This window comes from Dermacentor andersoni, chromosome 8 (assembly GCF_023375885.2).
Source record: "Dermacentor andersoni chromosome 8, qqDerAnde1_hic_scaffold, whole genome shotgun sequence".
Classification (NCBI taxonomy): Eukaryota; Metazoa; Arthropoda; class Arachnida; order Ixodida; family Ixodidae; genus Dermacentor; species Dermacentor andersoni.
The window spans coordinates 123,538,206-123,557,607 of record NC_092821.1 but is presented as its reverse complement, the minus strand read 5'-3'; the positions used below and the strand labels follow the sequence as shown (position 1 = coordinate 123,557,607).

The 19,402-nt window shown below is 45.0% G+C and overlaps 1 protein-coding gene across 1 annotated transcript in view; it reads left to right on the top strand.

The window, feature by feature from the left end:
* The window catches only part of LOC126529009 (receptor-type guanylate cyclase Gyc76C-like), a 316,126-nt gene extending 296,981 nt beyond the window's left edge, over nucleotides 1–19,145 (top strand). Inside the window, exons 17-24 of the mRNA XM_050176613.3 lie at nucleotides 404–553; nucleotides 1,766–1,940; nucleotides 2,400–2,540; nucleotides 3,093–3,216; nucleotides 4,084–4,426; nucleotides 7,047–7,138; nucleotides 7,830–8,096; nucleotides 10,152–19,145. Coding sequence (XP_050032570.1) covers nucleotides 404–553; nucleotides 1,766–1,940; nucleotides 2,400–2,540; nucleotides 3,093–3,216; nucleotides 4,084–4,426; nucleotides 7,047–7,138; nucleotides 7,830–8,096; nucleotides 10,152–10,736 — 1,877 coding nt within the window. The 3' untranslated portion in view covers nucleotides 10,737–19,145. The remainder of the gene's footprint in view (nucleotides 1–403; nucleotides 554–1,765; nucleotides 1,941–2,399; nucleotides 2,541–3,092; nucleotides 3,217–4,083; nucleotides 4,427–7,046; nucleotides 7,139–7,829; nucleotides 8,097–10,151) is intronic.
* Nucleotides 19,146–19,402: the final 257 nt, after the last annotated feature.

Sequence of the window (19,402 nt, the reverse complement as noted above, 5' to 3'; positions counted from 1 at the left end):
GTAGATGTTATAGTTCAAGCTCAAAAGCCCCAATGACTTAGTTTCTACCACGTTATCCTTTACGGGGACTTTTTTCTTGGTCTCTGAAGAAACCCTGCGATTCATAACCTGCATATTGAAAGAAAGAAAAAAAGAACGTCATTCCGCGTTTGCACATCTGGCTTGCAGCTACCTCGTTCTTGTTTCTCAAGAGTGAATGCTGCATGTGGAGGCGAATACTTTTGGGCCGGAAAATTCTATCCAATCTTAAACAAAGAATTCTCTTTCTCTCCCTATTCCGTTTTTTTTTTCCTGTTGCTTTCCTCCTCTTTTTAACCTACTTTCTGTTCAGTGCCTCTTGAAAGCACCGCACAGGGTTGCTCGTCCACCCGATCCATGCCTCGCACTCGGTGTATGCTCGCAGGCCAGCTCTGGCGATCGCCCGAGGTGCTCCGTAAGCCGTCGAACTACCCGCGGGGAAGCCAGAAGGACGACATGTACGCGTTCGCCATCATTCTGCACGAGATCATCGGTCGCCAGGGCCCCTGGGGCAGCACGCGACTCGAACCCAAAGGTCAGCACTGTGTGTTCCAGGGTGTTCTCGCACGTGTCCATAGACCAGCTGCAAGGCGTTTCGTCTGCAAACGATAGCGATGTACTGTGGCGTCTCTTGCAGTAACCCTGTACGCAAGCGCAGCTTCCCGTCAGGTAAATGTAGAACTGCACCAGTAGTGAGAACTGGTCGAGTGTGAATATGTTCATGGTCTGTCAGCGCAAAAAATGAAAGCTAGATTATAGACAAAACGTTTTATAAATCACTGCTGGGGTATCTTTCTGGAATGGGCCTGCGTGCTTATATTTAATTCCAATATGATGTTATGCCGCATGGCAACAAAAGTGAAAAAAAGAAAGAGCAGGTAAAATCGAAAAAGAAAAGACGACCATAGACACTGTCTATCAGCTGAAGTTTTAATGCAATCTACGCTGTATATATTGGACATCTGTTAGCATTAAAGCTTCAGTTAACAACCAACACATGTGATTGCCTCTTTTATTTTTTCGTTGTTGTCTAGTTGTTGCACATACAGAGCATGAAATGTGGAACAGCTTGTTCACCTTTATTTCGGGCCATGGAAAGTCGATATAATAATTAAACGTTAATGTTTGTAGCTAATTGGTATGTTAATTAATTAGAAATTACTTTGCTGAACTATCCACAGATGAAAACTCACTCCAGTGCATCGCAAATGCTACTACTCTATGTGCCAGAACTTCGCAAGGATTCAGCTCTCTTGCAAATCTCGTATCCCGTAAAGCTTTGTGGCGGTACATACCCGACGTGCAACCCCTATAGTTGCACGCTGAGCATGCACACATTGCTGCTTGTTGGTGCAGTGTGGTCCACTGTCAAACGGAACGCGAGTGAGTGCTGAGCTGGTGGGAATTTTCCCCTCTGGAGAATGTAAGAGTGTCGAGATTTGCAGCAGACGACCTGTACTTGACGGGGGTGCTGGCACCTTTAGAGTCGCTTATGCATTGCAATGCCATAGCCCGAGCCGGGATTTAACGCTAGAGTGCCAGCCAAGTTGAGAGCCGGTGAGTTGACTCTCTATTTTAGCAGGGGATCGCATCGTACTTCACACTAAGCGGCTTAGGTGTAGCACACCCAACACGGGACACAAGATCGGTGCGGACATGCGCACGTCTGCTGGGCACATCTTTTGAGCGTTAAGCAGTGGACCAAAAATCTGCCTGACAGCTTGCCCTGCTTTCTTGCGCGCTGCAGCGATCATAGACAAGGTGAAGGCTGGTGGCGACCCGCCATTCCGGCCGCCGGTATCGGACCTGCAGTGCCAGGACTACGTGCTGAGCGTCATCACTGACTGCTGGGCAGAGAAGTGTGATGCGAGGCCCGAACTGAGCCAGGTGCAGGAGCGCCTCAAGAAGATGCGTCAGGGCATGTGAGTTTCATCTCGAATAAAACATCCAGTGCAACCCCGTTTCTATTTAATTCGTACCGTTCCCTTCCTGTCTCTTAATGTTATTCCTGTCCTTTCTTCCTGTACCGCCCGTTGGCAAACGTGACCAAGTGGCAAACGCGTTCACGCTCCCAAAACATGAATGCTCTCTTAACGCTGTGAATAGCCACTAGACTCAGCTTCCTCTGGGAACTCTCATCTAAGTGTACGCTGTCTGTTGCGCAGCTTTCAAGAACTTTTAATTTGTTTGATTAGAGTAAGAGTAAGATGTGACCGCTATGGGCATGTGTATAGCCAAATTCTGCTGAAAGGCAGTGCCAGTGTACATCGGTCACAGATAATTCCGGAAAGGCTAGATCCAGCTGCAGCCAACAATGCATTCTCTTCTTCCTTGAAGCACAAGCGTTTGCTGAGCTTTGAATCTGCACACACACCATGCAGGAAGCCCAACATCATGGACAACCTGATGGCCCTGATGGAGAAATACGCTAACAACTTGGAGGAGCTGGTGACTGAGCGAACGTGCCTTTTGGAAGAAGAGAAAAAGAAAACAGAGGCCCTACTGCATCGCATGCTGCCAAAGTATGTGCCCATTTCTCGCTTTGACAGCAGTAGTGACTCTTCTTTTTTTTTTTGTTTTTGCTGAGAGCTACGCTAAAGGGATCGCGTGAGTCAAAGGTCACATTTTATTCGTATTTATTTTGGTTCAAAACCGCCGTTACGGCGTCTTGATAAAACAGAGGTTCACAGGAAGATGCGGATATGATCAACAGTTGCCAAACAAAATAACTTGTCAAAAAATCGGCCAAGACAAGTGCTGTTGCAAAGACAAGTCGTTTTGTCAAAAACGCTTGCTTCAGGCTGATGCTTCTCTTGTTCAGCCGCTGCTGATCACTGAGTTTTGCACGCGTCTGAGAAATACACTGAGAAGAATCACTACAGTTAAACATCGTATCCTTGCTAGCATTCTCTTGCCAGGCTGCATTTTGAGCGTTGCACTTGCAATTATGAAAATGGGCCTGTCGACAGCATGCTTTTTGATCGAGCAACTTGTCTTTTCTGTATATTCCTCTCACACAAACAGTGCACGAGTTCTTTTTCTTAGACTCCATTCTCCCAATGCCATTCACACAGGACCGTAGCTCTCCAACTGATGCGGGGTCAGATGGTGGTGCCCGAGTCCTTCGATTCCGTGACCATCTACTTCAGCGACATCGTTGGCTTCACCGAGATGTCGGCCACCAGCACGCCACTGGAGGTACGACCATCGAGCTCACGCCATTTCTTTGACGATGTTCATATCGGCAGATAGAACAGATAGGTATGGTAGGTATATAGGCAGATAGGTGATAGGCGATAGGTATAGATAGGTGATATAGGTGATAGGCAGATACGTATGAAGAAGGAAAGGCTGGGGTGTTAATTAAACATGGTCTCGCCTCGTTGGCTGCCTTGCTTTTGGAGAAGGGTGAAAGTTGAGCGAACGATGCGAAGGAAGAAAGGTGTGCACGCCAGCAGATTGATGTTCACTCACACTTATAGTCGCAACTGCTCGTCTAACCCAATTAACTTCACGAAGCACATCAGTTCTTTAGTGGCTTTGCGAATGCTAGAGCTCTTCGGCCAAGGTCCCCGGACCTTATTCTTCCAAGAATAATCCATTGTCTAAGCGGCTGAGACTAGCACGCAGGGCGCATCATTGAGGGTTCAAGGGTGGACAGCCTCGCTCTATAGTTTTATCACATTTTGCGAAAGTGTTGCGAGGCACCGTTTATCATTACAATGGGGAATCAATCAGCATTCGTGAACAGTCAGAGAAACAGAGAAGAGGCAGGGAAGTTAACCAGACAAAAAGTGTGGTTAGCTACCCTGCACAGGGAAAAGGGGTTTAAAGAGACAGTAAGGGAGCAGCACGCATTGCTGTCGTAGTCTGCAGTCGCAGACAAACTTTAGTCGTAGCGATAGACGGTGTCACGGCATTTAGAGTGAACGCACGCACTAAAGGCAGCCAGAGTGCCAGTTCACTTCCTGCAGTCTACAGCGCTGCGGTCCAGAGCCTTCAACTCGGTTATTTCGTTTAGTAAAACCTTCACTGAGCTCGCTTGATCGTTCAACTCTCGCACAGGTGGTGAACTTCCTCAACGAGCTGTACACGTGCTTCGACTCGATCATCCGCCACTACGACGTGTACAAGGTGGAGACCATCGGCGACGCCTACATGGTGGTGAGCGGGCTGCCAGAGCGCAATGATGACGCGCACGCCCGCGAGGTGGCCTCCATGGCGCTCGAGATCCTGGACGCCGTGCGGCACTTCACCATACGGCACCGGCCCGGAGCGACGCTCAAGCTGCGCATCGGCATCCACTCGGGGCCCGTGGTCGCCGGTGTGGTCGGGCTCACCATGCCCCGGTACTGTCTCTTTGGCGACACCGTCAACACCGCATCCCGCATGGAGTCCAACGGTGAAGGTACGTATAGAACGCTCGCTACGCGCCCTCGCCTTGAAAACTGAACTTTCGACGGAGGTCTGTCTTGTTCGATGGAAAAAGTCTCAAGAATAGTGACAGCGACAGCTTTGATGATTTCTCCCAAGTTTTAAGGCAGTGGAGACTGTAAGCTGAATCATATCGATGTATGTTTTTAAAGGTGGCTGACGTATTTTTTTTTTTCTTTCTTGTGGTTATGAAGACTTCTGCAGCATGCCTGTAGCGAGATTTATGGAAGCAGTACTGAGTTTTGTAGCAATAGCTGATATGGGTTATTTCCTGAATCTAATTGACATATGCTGCTAAATTTAGCCATTACCGGTTTCGTTCGTGTGCTTAAATGATTTTTACAGCAATAGCCATAAAGTTCTGGATGACCGCACTGCTCAGCTCTGACCTAACAGCACAACTCTGGGCCGAGACAAGGTCTCGGAACCGCGTCCGCGGTGGGTGCCCAGACCCACTAAAATGACGCCGGACTCAAATCTTGTTGATTTGAAATAAAAGTTTACGCTCTCTCTGCGTTAATGGCTGCTGTCGGCTAGATTGAATAAAGGCTTTAAATAAATGATAAGGTAGCTTACTAAATCGTCACTTGCCCAAATGTGGCTGTCATTCTGTTTAACGGCATATGTGGGCGAGTGTTAAGGCGATATTATTTTGTGACGTACAGAAAATATAGTTTGGTATGCAGTCAGCCAAATGTGCTTGTTAGTTGCTACTGTTTTATCGGTGAGCATTGTGGGAAAACTTATATGCGCTGCTATGCAAGAAATGCAGCCTGACTTTCATAGAAATGGTCTATTGATGTGCAGTGCTGAAAATAGTTGATGTCAGTTATGTTCGTGCAGTTATGTCATTGCCATTTGATCCGCCTTTGCGCAGTAACACTTAACGTGTACTGACTTACTATATAAATCGGAATATAGGTTGAGTGTGATATAACTTGAACCCTTACAGAAACGAAAAAAAAAGACGTGAAAAAAAAAAATGAGAAGAAAAGAAATTGCCAAAAAGTGTTTCTTTTGAAGCAGCGAGTTGAGCTAGTTGAAACTTAGACATGTTCCAGCACGTACCAAAAATGAAAAGAGGTGCAGAGACAAAAGGACGACAGAAAAGGCCGAGCTCTGGTCCACAAGACTTGAGCCAAAGCAGCCACATCACGACACCATGCATGAAACATTGCCTCTTGAAAACTTCCACAAGTGAAGCCGAATGGACACAAAGGCAGTCGAAAAGGGGTCGAACTTGGAGCCATAGTTCGGAGCAAATAATCTTTACGATCTATCTTGGGCTCCTTGCTCTGGAACATGTCTTCGTCTAAATACCAGCTAGCCCAACCCTTTGCCTTATTTGCATCACTTTCTAGTACCTTGGCCCCTTTCTCGTTTCCCTTTTCTCCAGCTCATTTAGTTCGTCAGATCGCCTTGTGTAACTGCAAAGCACCATCTATACACCTTCGCTGTGAACTATCAGCTTATGCTTCCGGCAGTGGTGAGAACTTTCAGCTGTGTCACCCATCTGCGAAGTATCCAAAAAGGATCATGAAGAGTATTCACTCTCAACTATGATGCCTACTTGTTCACCTCTTCAATTGCCTTCGTGTCCATTCGGCTTAACTTGTGTGTGGAAGGTTTCAAGAGACGATTTTTCGTGTGCGGTGTCGTGATGCAGCTGCTTCAACTGAAGTTTTCTTGACCAGCGCTCTACCTCTTGTGTCGTCTGTTTGTCTCTGCACCTCTTTTCATTTTTTCTTACGCACTGGAACACGTCTTTGTGTTTATTTTCCCGACGGCATCACTAATTTGTCATCATAGCTGCAGTCTCATCCTTCCGGACTTGTAGAAGTGTCATTAAAAGGCAAAGCGTTTGTCGCAGGCTGCCTCCTACAGCATGTCGTCGTCAGTCCCATCATGTGACCGCTATAGTATTAGGTCCTTAATCACGCTTTATGCGGGTTGCATGCCAACAGTTTTCCTTTCTTTCCCCGCGAATACCTCGGGCTTTCTTTTTTTTTTTTTCAGAAACCCCGAACGGGCACTGAGTGGTCATGCTGCCGTTCGCTTTGGCAAAGTCTTCAAGTTTTATCTTGCACGCCGCTGAAAACTATCTATGCATGCCGCTACTCATAGCTAATCACACCGAAGCGAGTCTCACATGAGGTCGATTGGAAGAGCGCACTCAAGGAAATGCAACAAGAAAAAAAAAACGGTTTAGTAATCACATTTAATTGGATAACATGCATGTCATACGTTGAAATAAGATGACTTGCATTAAGCTGAAGACCGCTATATAAGGCGAGAGGCAACTTACGGCTGCTTTTTTTCAAGACAATATCTCTACTTATATTCTGGTTTATACAGCATGCAGTGTGCAGTGACTGGATAAATTCCTTGCAACTTATGTAAATCCTTATCAACATTGGCTTTGTATTTTATACTTTAGTAATAAGGTGCTACAGGTATTGGAGCCATGTAGATGCCGCAGTTGCGACTTGTTGTTCTGTTAAGAAAGTTTTCAATTCTGAAAACGCTACATTGTATATATCCTTACTACTTAGAGCAAGCAACCTGCATAATGTTAACTTTTTCCATCTTTACAGCGCTAAAGATTCACATCAGCAGCCAGTGCAGGGACCTGCTTGTAAAAATTGGAGGATATGACATTGCGGACCGGGGACTTGTAAAAATGAAGGTAAGTTATCATTGATTACTTACCGTTTATGCAGATGATACAGGAGCAATTTCTGAGGTCATTGCTCATTTTTCAAATGGCTTTTATTTTTCTTATATGCTGTACACAGTGACGTTGCGTTCAATAGGTTCATACTATACGCATTGTTATCTGAACAACGTGCTGAAAGATCATTATACCCCTGTACCTGGTTTGTTTACGAAGGTGACCTCCATTTGTTATGGCTGGACTGTTACAGCATTTATTCATATTACACCCTACAACACTTTGCCATGGTTAGCGCTAAAGAAGTATAGAAAGAATGAACTTTGTTAATAAGTGCCATGTCTAATTATAATTCCTTTGAATTGAACTAAGATAATAGCTTGACATGCGAACCCCGTTTACTGACTTCCTGCGTACTCATGAAGGATGCTTGAGCATTTGATGTTGGGTACGCCATACAGGGGGTTAGTCACTTGCATTGTCTGTCTTTGCGTGTGGCACTGATTTGAAGTTTTGCAATCCTGTGAAAGGTCAAGTCTAACCAGAACAGCCATGACAGGACCTCATTTCGCAAACTTCCTCGGATTCCCAAAAGAAGCGTATTTCAAGGAAAAACTCCGCCGTACGAACTTGGCTGCTTTCGCACGCCAGTGTGCATGGTTTTTTTTCTCGCCTCACCAAGCACTCTCAATCCACCCCGGTGCAGGGCAAGGGCGAGCTGCGCACCTATTGGCTGCTGGGCCACAAGGCGGGACCTCAGCATCGCCGTGGCGATGGCAACCAGTTTTTGCCGGCGCCGCTGTTCAATGTGGGTGATGGTGGCTCGGTAGGGGGTGCCATGGCGGCGCCCCACCGGAGCCCCAAGACAGAGGGCCTACCTCGGCGGGGGTCACTCATCCCCAAGCTGCCGGACCACGACACTGACCTGTTGGGCACAGCCCTTATGAATGGCTCCGTCATGGGCGGCATCCAGGCAAGCACACTTGTTTCCTCAGGAACGTTGTTGCCTCTAAGAGAAGTTCTTGGTAATGTCTTGGGGAACGCATAGGGTTGTAGTATAGTGTAGAAAGTTCGGAGAGTTGGTATTAGTTTATTCTCGAAACAGTGTGAAAATACAGGACGTGTAGAAGGAAAAGACAAGACAGCGCTGACCGTCAACTGAATTCAGTTGATAGCCAGTGTTGTCGTGTCTTTTCCTTATTCGCCTCCCCTCTTTTTTTTTTTTTTTGCACTGTTCCGACTGTGTAGGGCTGTTGCTTCTTGCAGTCAAGGCAGAAAGCTGGGCTAGTTGGTGTGACATCATTAATCAAAAGACTAGCGCAAATAACAGGGACACAGACGGAGGAAACGACAGTACGAGCGCTCTTCCTGTCGCTTCTTCCGTCTGTGTCCCTGTTATTTGCGCTAGTGTTTTGATTAATGATTCTTCTTGCAAGCTGTCTATACCTGTGTATGCATTGGGCCAAGGTAATGTAACGTTTCTATTCCAGTTGTTCTTGTTTCTAGTGCTTGATTGGTGGTTAAGGCGGCCTGTCGTGAGTGGTGGTTAGTAAACAAGAAATAGAATCAATCAAAAGGAACAATATTTACCTTGCACCAGACGTGATGCGAATCTATATTACACTGAGTGAAAGATGTGCCTGTCTAGTCTAACACCTGCATAGTCTTGCTTGTTTACTGGTTCATTTGTTGGTCTGTTTAGATGATGCATGCTAGAACAAGCAGCTGCATCAGTTCGCCTGTTTTACCGTAATGGCTCGGTGTTCTTACCTTGGCGGAAAAGCTATTTACAACCTGCATGTGACTTAGCGTGAAGCATTACTTCTGGCCAACTTCACTGTCCCCATTCGGCTGAGAGATGCTCTAATTAGAGAGTTGCTTCAAGGACCCATTGCAGATTTTGGCTAGACATGGAAAGCTGTAAAATGCTCCCTGACCGGCGTAGTTTTTCAAATTTGTTCATTGCTGGAGGAGATCTAAGAGATTAACTGTCCTGTTATCATGCCGCCAGGAGGCGAGCGTCACTGCCAACGCGGAGACATTTCCTCCCGCTGCCTCTAGTAGCATTCCCAGGCGATGTTCCTTCCTTGCCTTCTCGCATCAAATTCACTGCAGCGATTGCCTATCAAAACAACTTTCGGTTGCCAGCGTTGAGCGGATAGAAGCTCCTGAGGCAATTAAGTTTCCTTCTAACACAATGATTTGCACTTCTATAGCAACTCAACAGGTGTATTTGAGCAAACATTTAGTGCTTTGGGAGGAGAACATAGCACGCTGCCAAATTCAAGGCGTATGCCAACTAGAAATATCCAGCAACCTCCCCAGGCGAAACATGAAGGTGCTGAAGTTGTGTTCGGTTTAAGCATGATGGTGACTAAATCAGTAGCAAGGTCGTATATCTTCAGGAAAAATTATATGTCCTGAGTAATACTCGTACTCTTGCCAGCGGTCCCTTGTAACTTGCACCGAGGCCTAAAGGTTGCTGCACCTTGTAGTATATAAATGCCTTATTCCACATCCAGGGTAATGCTCGTGGATGCCAGGATAGCTTAACGAGCCTAATTTTAGTGCAGCTGGACATACTGGTCGGACCAGAGATGAACTTAAACACGTACGACTGATGCGTTTCTTTCAACATTCTTGAAAAGATGGCCTTTATAAAATCGAAGATCACAATTGCCCTTTTTACTGGAATGGCTATTAAAAATGAGAATGAGAATGTGTCCTAGCACTAGTTATAATGGGTCGTAAGACGAAATCAAATGAAACCGCCACTACCGTTTCTGAAGTTCACTCAGGAGCGATATACCAGCACTAACATACTTTTCAAGCATCAATTCCTTGTGACACGTTGCTTGGAACGTCACAGGTGAATAATTTGCAGGTAGCAGTGAACACTATGCCCCACGCCAATTTTTTTATTCCTGGCAGAGATGCTTGGTTAGGCCGCACCATGCCCTGTCAAGTGCAGATTGGAGCCTTCTTTGTCACACGCACTGCTAACAGAAGCGCACGCTTTTGCACGCAGGCCCTGCACCGACTAAAGCAGGACAGTCCGGGCATCCTGCGTCCCAAGCCGTCGCGGGAGTCTTCCTTCACGTACAAGGGCCCTCGGCGGCACGACTTCTCCGAAGCCCCGTCGTCGCGCACCAACAGCGTGGCCGACCTCGACGGCAGCGGCCTCATACTGCCGCGGCGGAACGAGTCGACGCTGTCGCCCTGCGCCAAGGACGAGTTCGGCTGCTCGAACCCGGATCTGGCCGTGCTCAGGGCCCGGCAGTGGGCCGCCGACCGCGGCAAGAACGGGCTCAAGAGCCTGGACGAGAGCGCCAGGCCCCTGCTTCGCGACGCGTCGACCAACTGCAACGGCAACGGCGGGGGCCACCTGCTGTCGCTCGCCGAGGACGCCGCCAAGCGGTGGCGCTCGTGCGACGAGATCGCCGCCCTGGCGCCCACCCGCGACAAGCTGAAGAAAGTGTTCACCGGCCTGCTGCGTGCGGGCGCGTCGCGCGAGAAGTCGCGGGATTGGGACTCGACGACGGTGGACGCCGGCGGAGGTCTGCCCAGGCTCGTGTGCGAGACGGCCGAGGACACGACGGAAAGCATCGTCTGAGCATCACGTGTGCGGGGATCCCCTCGCCGTCGGTATTCGACGAACCACCGCCCTTTAAGGAAACGGTTCCACATAGCAGTTAAGGCCAGTGCCGCAAGCATGCGCTCCTTCCCTTTCGCCAAACCGTGACAAGTTGGCACCGACACAAGGGGAATTGAAGGCCTGCAAGCGTGAGCTTTCACCAGCTCCATGCACCGCCAACCGAGGTTCAAGTGTGGAAGGACCTCAAGACGTGGGAAACACATCGTACGGGCCTGTGCCGTTAGCGTGTGCTCTTTATTAAGTGCCGGTTTTAGTAATTCAAGGCCCATAGGCATCAGAAGGCCTGGTTGCTTCTGGTGAACTTGAACAGGAACATTGAACCCATTATGGGAACTCATCGCACGAGCTAGAGAGGTAGACACCAGTTCTTCCTCACCGGCACGCCACAGATATGCCGGCCATGATTTGTAATTGAAAACCTGCAGATCATTATGCAAAAAAGGTCATGCAGATCATTCAGAGCACTGCCGAGATGGCTTCTGGTAATGACCATGAGCATTTTCTCGCTCGCTGTCAAAAGGGCTGGGAAGTTTTGTTTGAGATACACGTAGCTTTTTAAAGTGACATGAGCTCACTTGCGCGGTATGTTCAACTTGCGGCACCGCTGAAAGCAATAGGCAGCAATGGTGGTGCACGGACAAACCGTCTGTGCCACGGAACTGTTTGCTCCGCAGCCAGAAATTAAATGGCGGCTTCCAGCAGTGCTGGAGTCAAGAAGAGCTACATTGGCCGTAGTTGTACAGTTGAAGTAAAGCGTCTTGGGCTTCCATGACAGTGGCTTGAGTTCTTTCCTCACCGTCTTAAGGTGCAAGTGGAATTTTTTGAAGATGTGTAGTACTTCTTTCTAAACTCCGGCAACAAATGAAGATACCGCCTCGCTTCATGCAAATGGGGGATGCCAGACAAGTACACCACTGTAATGTGAGAAGGAAACATTCAGTAATGTGGGTGCTTCGAGGACGGTGGCTTTGAGGGAACTGTTTCTAGGTCACTGTATGCATTGTGCCGTCAGCTCATTGGGACCGAGCTTTAATATGGTGGCGATGGCCTGGATGCCATCATGACTGCTATGCCAGCGCAGCAGCTGTCACGCTTCTAGCCGTGTCAAGGAAAACCGGGACAGTCCCTGCGGAAGAGTCAGTGTGTTACAAGTTACCTTTGGCGTCTACATTCCTGAGAGCCGAGTGTGTCGTTCGCCAGGTGAGGTGCGACATGACTGCGTGCCAGCTCCTCCGTGGCGGTGGTGGCAAGTTGCGATTCGTGGGGCAACATAGTGTGCATCTGACGCAAATAACAAGTGCCACAAGACAAATTATATGTGCCATGCTGAGCGGAACTTTTTTTTTTTTTAACTGTGGACACAGATTTTGTGAAGTCATCCTTGCGAGTTGTATTTTTTTCTTTTTGTGACAAATTTTTGCCAAAAATGTGCCTGCATGGTTTCGCGAAGAGCCTATCATGCAGCTGAGCACTGTGCTTCCGGAGCCATATTTCCTTTTTTTTTTTTCAGCACACGCACACAAACTTTTTGACACGTGTGAATGGCCGCGTATGCATCAATGTGCTGGGAGCACCTGATAGTGTCAAAGCTCGGAAGTGTTTAGAGTTTTGTGTTTCTAATTTTTTTTGGATTGTGTTCTTTTGGTATCGGCACGTTGATGTGTCACCGACTTCTCGGTACACTTCGTTTGAACGTACCATGAACAATTTAACAAATAACTTGTTTAAATTTTATCCCCCTACATTTTTTTTTGTACTTGTGTGTGAGAGTCCATCCTCATTCCAAGGCAGACAAATGAACAAGTGTGTTTCTATGTCTGTTGCACTATATTCAACAATACTTTGTTCGTGTCATGCTGCAGCAGTACTGCAAGAGCTGCAGTTGCAGAATGTAAGTTGAGCTTAATGTCAGTCTCGAAAATGCATTTCCCGCAGTCTTTTTATTCATAGTCACCTTTTTCTTTAATTTGTCCGTAGAATGTGAGGACTTCCTATTGTTGTTTAGCATCAACCGAAGCGTTGTATTTAATGTTTTTCACGTGGGTTCCCTGTGTGCTTATGATAAATGTGAATCAGTTTTGTGTGTCTGTGAGCACATTGTGTTCTCACTTACGGGATTAGTACCTGAAAGGCAAGAGAAGAATCAAAGTTGTTTTTTTTTTCCAGAAAGACGTGATTTTTTTTTTTTTTTTTGACGAGCACGGTGATAGAAACAGGCAGAATGCTTGTTGAGAACAACTGCTCTCCGCTAGCAGCGGGTGCCAAGTTATCTAGAATACATTGGCTTTGTGACGCATTATTTAAGCTGCAAACTAAGCGCTCAGATTGCGTTGTGTGAAATAGCAAGAATTTCCATGCCTTCTGTGGCTCGGCGAGCTGACCGCAAATTTTGTGCCTGGTGTTCCTGAGAAATGCCTCTGCTGTGAGCTGAATTCAACTACTATATTGCATAGAGTGTATGTACATTGCGGTGCACCCACTTAATGCACACGCCATCTTTTTTTTTTCTGCCTATGTGAAGAATGGGTGACAAGAAGTGTTAGCAGGTGCATGGCATTGTTGTTCTTGTTTCCGAAGCTGGGTAGGTTATGCATAAAAAAAGGGAAAAAAATAAGATCTTGTGCAATTCGTGAAAAGCTTTAACGTATTGCAACTTCTCCAGAAAAAGGTGCGTTTGCTTACCGATGTCTTATTCCCATGGCATCTCTCAGCGTAGAAGTTCATTTCTCAATTGATGCGCCGAAAAGATGCGCTAATCGCCACTTACGTTTCTAGCTTGCAACTTCTTGTTGTTCCTGATAGGCCGAGTTGTGAGCAATAGCTTGAGACCAAACATTTCAAGCGTACCGAAAACCTTGGTGCTCGGCAAGTGTTTTGTTAACTTTATTTTTGTTGCATAATGCTCGATTCGTTGACTCGCTTACTGCAGACTTGAAAAAGCAAGCTGTGTGGTATGTCCCTATAAAACACTCCAAGCAACGAAAAATTTTGAGTGTGTATGTTCCTTTATGGAATTAATTCAATGGCATCATGCAGTGGACGAACATTTAGCTGTAGTCAATGCCTTGCTAAAAATTGTCCATAAACATTATTTTTTATTCAGAAAGCACTTACCCTTCCATTGCATGGTACTGTAGACTCTGCATACATGTTCCCTAGTACAATGGCACAACCTACTCTGGGAAATCGGCCATGAATCGGGCAGTGAAAAAACAGTTATCAATCTTTTTCTTATTTTTTTACTTTTTTTTCATGATGAGTAAAACATTTTCTTTGCCCAGTTGGTTCATAATGGAGAAGGAAAAAGAGTAGCTAAAAAGAAACAAGGACAAAACAATTGCGTACTCGTCCCATCCTCTTCTTTTTCTTTTTTTTTCGCTACTGTTTTTCTTCTCATTCATGATGAGGCAAGCATGTCCAGAATCTGAATTGAAACTGCTTACTTAAAGAAAAAAAAAAAGAACAGCAGCCACGGTGCCCAAGTACTTAATTGCAAGGAGCGGCGACTTCATTTCTTTGGGCTTTAGCTGCAGGTAGACTTCTTTTAATAGTGGCTCACACATTTTGTGCGAAGCTCATCGAAATGCTTGAGCTCCGATCAAGTGTAGCTTTGTCATCCAGAAAGCTAACGATAACTTGCAGCAAGATTTAGTATGTTCGCAGTAGTTGGCTCGTCAAGCAAGGAGCATGGGCTCATCAGCTGAACCAATAGCTTCAGTGGCCACTATAACATGCACTAACAATTCACAACCTTCAACATTGTCTTCTGCAAAACTCTAGGTTCTTTAGCGCAACGCAGTCTTCTTTTTTTTTTCATTAAGCCTAGCCTAAATGCTGAAAGCATGTGGCAGCTTTTCATTTCACTTTAATTGTTCACAGCAGATGCCTTAGTGCCATGATACTTCGTATTAATCACTCGTGGGGATGCACAAGCACTTAAGTGTACTTGGCGAATATGACGAGAGTCGGTGTTCAGCCTTTCTTTTTTTTTTTGTGCAGATCCATAGCTCTGCGTATAGTACGCATACAAAGAATTCAAGGGCTACAGGATCGGAAGAATAACGGTGCAATAGTAATTTGTGTATCAAGATTGTTGCACTAATAAAGACAGATAGGCTGCACCATCCTCCAAGTTTAACAAGTAGTGAGCCAGCAACAGGGCTTGTGAAGCTGGCCGATGTCCCAGACAAAATGCAGTCAACTGAAGAATAGAGCATTGTTGCAAAGGATTCTGTTCGGGCTTTTCGGGCTTTTTCATCATGCGAATGGGTATGCAGGTAGTCACTGATTGTGAAATTCGCTGATCGAAACCGAGAATAGCAAACAAGAATTTAAACTCCTTGCATGTCCTTTGCTCACAGTCGGAACTTTCTGCAGGCATTTAGGGAACGCTCTAACACAGACAACGGCACTTTGCGTTTTCTTGAGCAGAAGTCAATAAATAATCCGGAAACAAGAAAATAAATAGAGAAAAGAATTTACGCCCTGTTACTTAGTCTTCCGCATCTCCTACATTCTTTTTTTTTTTTGTCGTTGTGCACACTACTAGAAAAGATTGGTTTTTAAGAAAAGCATGTGTGTGGGAAGCTTAGAGGAAAGCCACCACATTCATTTGCCTTCATCTGTCTCCATGGCATGGCAGCCAGCATGGTAAACAAATTGAATTTCCGAGGACCTGATCCATGGGATAGGCAGTGCTAACTGATCAGGGATGAGAGAGTTTTATGTCTAGCCGCTGAATTTAACGCAATAATTGTATGATGATTGATTGTAAGTTCCTTAGATGCCTGTGACGGACCACTTTACATAGCAGAAGTGACAATGCCGAGATGTGGATGAGGGCTTGCAAAGTTGTGTAGTAAAGATGGTAAAGGACGATGCCATCGTCTAATGAAAGGTGTCATACTTAAGAACTGGTGCAGCCGTAGAGAAATCGCAAATTTTGTATGCGTTTTTTTTTTTTTGTCTCCCTCTTTAGCAGAAGTTGTTTCAAGCTCTCCCAGCTAGTCAACAGTCCACCTGAAGTCATCAGTATAAAAACTTGAACAGCGAGTGCAACTCTGCAGTTGTTTGCTCGCCTGAGCACATATGAAGCTAGGTTATATGGACTGCAGGAAAACAGACTTTCGGCTAAATCACCGGCGTGGCGCTTGCATCAGTGTAAAATTAAGATTTGAAAGCTTAATCACGTGCAGGGCCGCAAAGAAGTTCGGGTAATCTTTAAGTGAGTATATTCCACGAGTTGGAGTGGCTGGTCTACTAGATACCGTTCGCTAGGATCGTCTTCCTGGTTTATTTTATCGCAGAGTGTCGTGTTGTGCTTTCATGTGTGCGTGCATTTATGTGCGAGTGCTTATCTGTGTGGGCCTGCCAGATGTTTTGTGTATTAACATGGAAGCATCAGAGCACTAGAGCCAAGGACAAAGTAAAGGCGCACATAAGAGGATGATGCTCTATGCTGACTGACAACTGATAGATTTTTGTGACGGATGAACATTGAAATGTATTAAATATATTTAAATCAGTTGTCAGTAAGCACAGCGTGTAGTATTTTTATGCGCCTTTACTTTGTACTTGCCCCGACAGCGCTGTTTCTGATACTTCTGTTGCAAAAGATGCAGCACTCGCAATTTAATCATGAGACTACTAAGATTGCTTATCTTGGCTTTATCGGAACATCATTCATCAATGCAAGTGCAATCGTGGAATGTGGAGTTATGGGTGTAAGCTGTAGCTCGGGACCAACTTGGATTTTCTTATTAGAATACATATGAAGTGCAGAAATTATTTCATTAGGCAACCACTGCTATCTGATATTTTAATAATGTTTCTTGAACTTAAAGTATAAATTGAAATTTTGTTATCGAGGGAGTCCTTTTATGAACGCCTTCGAATGTTTTCAGAAAGTTTCCGAAGATAAAAAAAAATGTGATGAAAGAAAAAGCACCAAGTTCACAAATCTTCTAATGAAGACGAAAAAACTTGTAGTGGTTCAGCGAACTAAGTCTGGTATATCGTCTACAGCCATAAGTATATCCGGGGTACTAATTTCCTGATCACAAGAAAAGGTCTTACTGTGATTACTTTGTTTCTAAAAAGCCCCTTGGAAAAAATGTTGGTATATTCGAAAGTAACATACAATTTATCAATTTTGCCTATTTTCGATAACCTAATATATACAGCTTACCAATTTGTGATTTGTTGTGAAGTTATGTGTATGTGAACTCGATGCTTCAGTTTCTCAATCTTGTCAAAAAAAATAATTGGGAAGCCTAATGCAAAGAAATCTGCATCTTTGCGATGCAGATTTCCTCATAATTTTTATCCAGGTCACTTTTGCAGGGGCCATTTGATGTCATTTCTGCTTTTCACATGTTTCTGAACAGAGCTGGCCCAAGCTAAAGCTTCCTTAAATGCACAAGGTTGTTAAAGAAAGAGAAAGCAGCATTGTTGGTCAAAAGCAAAAGCCTTCTTTCAGTTCTTTGTGTAGCCTTTGAAGCCGAAAGAGCTTTGTGCCTACTTCCCTAGGTAAAATTCAAATGTGTTACACAATATCCAAAAAAAAGAAGGAGGCAAACTGTGTTGATGCCAGATGGTAAGCCTTCAACGTTCAATTCATGCCACAGGTATACTTTTTGTCTGCTTCAAGTATTGTGGATTCTCTTGCTGTCACCCAACTTTACCGCATGTTTCTGCAGTGTATGTCTCGTATCTTCAAGAAACATTGAGATTTGAGACAAAACGATCATTTCTTCGGACGAAGCTTCATAGCAGTGTCTAGGTCGAGATTTGGACCACGTCAGAATTTGGATAATAACCGCCAATATGGCTATTAACAAAATTTCATAAATTTTTTTTCTTTTTTGATTAGTGATTTTATGGGGCGTGTCGTAATTGCAAGAATGACTTGGGCTAGTACCTAGACAGTGCATATTTTTGCACCAGAGACATTGTGTCTTGCACACCTTTTAAGAAAGACCAGTGCACCAAAATCGGCATCGAATGCCCTGCTGTTCCACTTAACCCTGTAATGTCCGTCGTGTAATTTTTTTTGCTACGCTGCGTTCAATATCTCAAAATTCTGCTTTATGCACAGAAAACGTAACACATAGCATATATTAGCGCGTTCGATATGCCGGAGCGAGTTTACAGTTCTATATAATTAATCGAACAAATTGCTTAATTCTGTTCTACACAAAATAAGTTCTTGGCTAAAAAAATATTTCTTTTTGCACAAATTTACTCCCTATAGCCAGAAATACGGGTGTGCAAGTTGTTTCTTATTCTTCATGATTCAGAACTTTGTTTGGGCATTTCATCGTTATGTCTCTCTACTGTAAAAAAAATGCAGCGTGGAAATCTCTCAAAATTGTAACAGCAATACATATTGTGGCATACTTTCAGTGAAAGGATAGCGAAGTTGTCAAGTTTGAAGTGATTCACTCAAAGCGGTGCACAAATGGGCGAGGATGACTGGGAGAGGAACACATCGCTGTTCTTGTGAGCTATGATCATACTGCTGGGTTCCTTCCTAATCGTACGTTTATGCGCTGTTCATGCCACCTTCATAACAATGACACGTACGCCACATATCCAATAATCTCTTGTAACAAGCATAAATAAACACACATATTCTTATATGATCATACGGGATTATTGGGTGTGCACGGCATTGCATGTGCTCGTATGACATTATCGGATATGCGGAATGTATGTGTTGCGCGAGATTCCTTTGATGAGGAATGGAACGCGTATTCGTTCCGCATATCTTGAAACTTGTGCTCTAGCGCCAATCTTGAGGCTCGAGTCATATGCGGCTACAACATACCCCACGAAATCATCAATTGTAGAAGGATAATTGGAGTAATTCTGTTAATGCGCTCGCGACTTCGCAAGAAATTTTGATGTCCGCCATGTGAAGCTTGCTTGGTCAGCAAAAAATTATCGCTGTCTCGAATTTCGCCTATCATTTAACAATCTGATATGGTCGTCGCAAGAAACATGTGGTGTATATATATATATACATATATAAAACTTGAGCAACAGTGGTGAGTTGATATTTCATCGCCTGCCAAGCCTTGCATGACCCAGCGTCCGCACTTGACACGTTTTGCAAAAGCATGAAGAGACGAGGGGAAAAATATATATATTAAAGAAAAGGTGTGTGTAAGTGCCAAATGCACACTTCTTTTTTTTTTCTTCATGGGGTGACTTCTGTGATACGAGTTACACGTTAAAGAGTTTTGAAATGTCACGCTGTTGTCATTGTTTATTTTTTTTCTCCCTCCTATATCTCTATCGAAGCTGAGACCGAGTGGTTGGACTTGGCTTCTTGGCATTAGTGTAAATAAAAACGAATTATTTTTTCTCGGGTTTACTGTCTAGTATGCCGCGTTGTCCAGTTCAGCAACGTGGTTTGGGTTATACACGATCACTATATATATAATCATCATCAGCCTGGCTACGCCCACTGCAGGGCAAAGGCGTCTGCCATGCTTCTCCAACTACCCCGGTCATGTGCTAATTGTGGCCATGTTGTCTTTGCAAACTTCTTAATCTCATCCGCCCACCTAAATTTCTGTCGCCCCCTGCTACGCTTCCCTTCTCTTGGAATCCAGTCCGTA